This window comes from Morone saxatilis, unplaced genomic scaffold, assembly GCF_004916995.1.
Source record: "Morone saxatilis isolate NCDOM2014 unplaced genomic scaffold, NCSU_SB_2.0 Contig19, whole genome shotgun sequence".
NCBI lineage: Eukaryota > Metazoa > Chordata > Actinopteri > Moronidae > Morone > Morone saxatilis.
Genome location: NW_023339751.1, coordinates 2,724,813 through 2,729,427, shown reverse-complemented (window position 1 = coordinate 2,729,427; position 4,615 = coordinate 2,724,813). Strand labels below are relative to the sequence as shown.

Genomic DNA, 4,615 nt, shown 5'->3' with positions numbered 1-4,615 from the left:
TCTGCTGTGTTTCACTGTTAAACCAAATCATTGCTGTAAGGATGACTGTATTAAAGGTCCAGTGTGTAACATTTAGGAGAATCTACTGGCAGAAATTGAATTTAATATTCATTGGTATGTTTTCATTCGTGTATAATTACCTGAATATATGAATTGGTTTTGGCGTTTTTGATGAGGTTTGCGGCCACCTGTTCTCATTCCCAGGTCATCAAATACAGACACAAGCGGTGTTCATTTAGTTACAATCTGCACTTCCACAACTATATGCCACTAAATCCTTACAGGTTTATTATGGGGTGAAACTCTAGACTTCCGCAAGAAAGTTAGACACGGTGCGTGCCAACCCTCCACCCAAACCTTACTTTCAGTTTAGCTACAGTACATAGTGGGCACACTATTTCCTGCATTGGCACTGGACGTAAAGGACTGGACCAGTGGCCGGGAGGGAATGTCTGTAACAGGATTAGCAAATCAAATGCATGAATGTTCTAATTTAGTAAATTAAATTCACCATATTCAAATGGTTTTTATGGTTAAAATGTTACACTTTAAAGTCATATGTCCAAAAAAAACAAACACTGTGAACATCTGTCATATTTGTTATCTGGAGCAGGGAGTGAAATCAACTCCTCATGCAAATGTAATATCAAACATTTGTTTAACACTCAACTCAGAAGAATATGTTTAACCCTGTCAAGAAGAGGAACTAAATTCAGTGCCTAATTTGTCAAAAGGTTCTTGGTCCCCTGGGAAGGTTCCTGCAGGTGAAATGTCTCCCCCAAAAACATTTTCATTTGCTTTCACAAATCATCGTGGTGGTAAGTGTTTGAATTGTTCCCCAGCAATCTGTTATGAGCCGACGACACGCTGCTCTCACAGAAATAAAGAGGCCAGTAAGTATATGCTGTCCTGTGGTTCTGAAAGTTTAACACTACAGTATTTCAGGTCTAGAGTGAGAAAATTCCTTGCTGAGGAAAATATAAGTGACACTGGTACCATGACTAACTGCTGTGAAAATGGAAACGGCAGAGAAACCCAACAGAGGCAAGATATTGTTTCAGATGGGGGACCTGCAATTAAACTTAATGAACATGAAAAACTGGTTTTCAGTTTGCTTTGCTGCAGAAAATGATAAATGATGGGTTTCGAATGGGCGAGGCAAGGCAATTACCAACAGGCACTATAGTAAAGAGAAAGGAAGATTTTATATAATGTAAAAGAATCTGAATTGTCTCATTAGTTAACTCACTCATTCATTTTTTGAGTGAAAAAGTACAATTATTCTGTATTAAAGACTTCTTCCTTGACCTGCAGACACAAGATTGTTTACTCAAGATGGACCAACAAAAGTTAATAGCTGCTCAGTTGTGCTTAATGCAGAACCATGTTTAAAATCAGACCATTTAACAATGCAGTCTGGTATTCAGTGAAACTGCTGTAATCCTTAAGTTCTTCAGCTGAGCCGGGCCGTGACATCAGCTCAGAAACATCAGTGGTGTTGTATTTTGGTAACCCTTGACAAGAGACATCAGTGAGCAGCCTCGAGCATCAGCTTGTCAGAAGCAGTAAAACTGAGGATCACTTTTCCAAATCAATGTGCCAGTCCAATCTCAGTATTTTATTTGGTCTCCAGGAAGCTCACAGTTCAACATGCATGTATGCAGATACATTATCTGAGTCTTAATTAATAAAGAAAATAATAAACTTCTTAAAAGCCAAAATTTCCTTTTAATACCCAACTTTTAACAACTCCTACTACATGATTAAATAATTTTGATAGGAGACACTGAAAACGCAATTTATTTCCTCTTTAACGTAGAAAAATAAAGCCACAGTACAATTTTCTCTCAAGCCATTTATTCCTCCTCATGTACATCTAAAATGTGGCCTTTTCTGGTGTTAGGTGTGAGACAATTCAGTCATGCAATTATCTGGGCATAGGGATAGACTAATCTCTCCAGTGACAATCAATAAAAAAGCTGACATGTAATGGATTTCTATAAAGGAGTAAGTCATGTCTCTCCAGTAAACACATGAAAAGCATAGTATAAGCCTTTAATCTGCCTGTAATAGGCTTCAGTAAAATTTTATCCATGCTTGGTGCACCATTGGTTCCTATATGCAGTATTATGATGTTACTTTATATTATTAAGCCTCTATTGAGAGATTAAATGAGCAATCAAACCCGAAAAGACTGCTTGTATGCTGCAGCCTGGGTTTGTAAATGTGGGTTGCTAAATGACTTGCAGAGGAACCAAGTTACGTTAGGTGACTGCAGACATAGAATCCAAAGATGCATCTGAAATCACCAGACCACTGAGCACTCCAGCTGGTTGGGTGGTGCTTGGTTTTGGATCTATCGTTTTTAACATGATGGCTGGCCCAGAAACGTTTACATACAGTAATACGGCTAAACAGTATTTCTTCATTGAAAGAAAAGCAAAGAATGGAACTGATGGCTTTTCTCGATTTAAAAGATGTTTTCACTCTTCTCCCGACTAGCTTTAGTAAGAATTTGACTACGTTATATGGTTTGTTGATCTGATTGGTTTCAGTTCACTTGTAATAGACAGTGATAGGTGCCAAGTGCCTGTTCTTTTCCAAACACTTTCCAATTACAACCCAGATTGTGTAACAAACCATCTGGCGCAGTCAGGTTACTTTCAAAAGCCACTAGCTACAATGTGATCATCTAGTTAAAATTAGAGCAAATGAATCAATAAAAAAATGAAGTGACTTTAATGCGTATGTGTGGTCTGCACCATTGCCATGTTTAGTCGACAGTCAGTAAGTACTTTATATGCCTGCCACAGCCACAGATGATAAAGATTCAGGTTTTTTTTTTTTAAGCAGTTGCATTTTTTTTTCTTTTTTAAATAACAAGCTCAGCTGTGGTCTTCTGCCTCTCTTCGTGAATTTCTGTCTTTGTTCTTTTGACTCGGGGAGAAAACAATGCTCCAGTACTGCCAAGGTTTTCACAGAGAGCCACAGGAACAGGATAGGAGGAAGGAGGAACGTTTCATTATGAAATTCATTGGTGGTATATTATATCCTCAACATGAAGCAAGACATCAATCATTCCGCAGAGTTCAAGTAGGCCATTTGTGTCCCTGTGAGCCTCTTTCTGCTCGATGAATGAGAGGCTTTCACAAACCTTTATGAGCTCTTGCTTGTGACCTGTAACAAGGCTCTTGTTTGCTATAAGGTGGAGGTGAAGGTCCAGGCAGTTTCAACATTGTCAGGTTCATAGGGTGTCTTCATAAAGCCGTTGGGTCAATAATGTGGCCATATATGTTGGTGGAAATGGTTATAGTGTATATTTGTATTCCACTGGCAGAGGGCAAGCAGTCTTTCCTAATCACTAAAGCTATCAAGTCTCTTGAGCCGAGCACCTCATGCTGACAGGGTTTGCTGATGGGCTACCAGCCACGGTAAATCTACTTTCCACTGTCTTCATACACACATTGCCATGGAGGTGAAAACAATTACATAGTGAGTTCTTTGGTACCCTTTGCAATCATGGACTTTTCATTATTAAATTACACAGGATTATGGATAATGTATAGGTCTGTCAAAAAGAAGAGATGGAATTCAATATTAGACTGCATACTGAGCAGATCTTTTCACCTTACAACAGCACAAACTATCCTGAAATTGTCATCGTATCTACGTATCATTTATGGAAAAACGGTAGATTAGGTCAAAGCTTGTTCTACATACTCTACATGCAAACATCTGATGCTAAAATGCTGCAATCCACAAGTCAAAGCGGTCACTCCTAGCTAAATTTCACTTGAGCTTTCACTTGAATTGGCCCTTTTTTTTTTAATGGTGGGCTGCACATTGCTGCAGTGACAATAAACATTTTGAATCTTCAAACAAAAAAGCTGCATGCTAAGCCTTTTCTTTTTATGTCAAAGAAGATTCAAATATCCGCAAAGGTCTACACAAACATCTAGTCTGCAGAGGCTGCCAGCATTTCTTAGCATTATTAAATATTATTTAAGACACTTTAAAATGGATGTGAATGAAAAACTACCTAAACATTCCTCTATGAATTTATCATAAAAGAGACGAGAAGATTATACAATCATGCTAGTGGCTCTGGAGGCTACTTGTGCTTTGAGCTAAATGCTAACATCAGCATGCTAACATGCTCACAATGTAAATTGCAGTCTGTTGATGTTTGGCAGGTATAATGTTCATCACATTTACCATCTCAGTTTAGCAGCTAAAGCTGATGGGATTAGAAATGGCATTAGTTTTTAGTCATAAATCAAAGACCTTGATAATTTGACCTAATGATGGCGCTAGAGATAAGTACAGGGAATCAAAGTTCATACTTTGGGGACTGGAAGTGTCTGTACCACATTTAATAGTTTTTGAGTTACTTCAGTCTGGACTGAACCAACTGACCAACCAAACCGACAGATTGACATTGCTCGTTCCTCTTCCTCCATTTGCTGCCTCTCCTGTCGCTGCCTGAACCCGCTGTGTCTTCATCCCCAGAATAGTCATAATAGTCCTGGTCTGAGCCGCTGTAAATCAGCTGGCCAACAATCCTCTGATACTTTCGTCCTGGTGACAAGGCGCATATGGGCTGATATTTGTGTCA

General features: G+C 38.8%; 1 protein-coding gene across 1 annotated transcript in view; it reads right to left on the bottom strand.

The window, feature by feature from the left end:
• Window positions 1-4,615, bottom strand: part of LOC118329548 (gamma-aminobutyric acid receptor subunit pi) — a 35,433-nt gene that overhangs the window by 28,136 nt on the left and 2,682 nt on the right. The window contains exon 5 of the mRNA XM_035663771.1: window positions 4,392-4,578. Coding sequence (XP_035519664.1) covers window positions 4,392-4,578 — 187 coding nt within the window. The remainder of the gene's footprint in view (window positions 1-4,391; window positions 4,579-4,615) is intronic.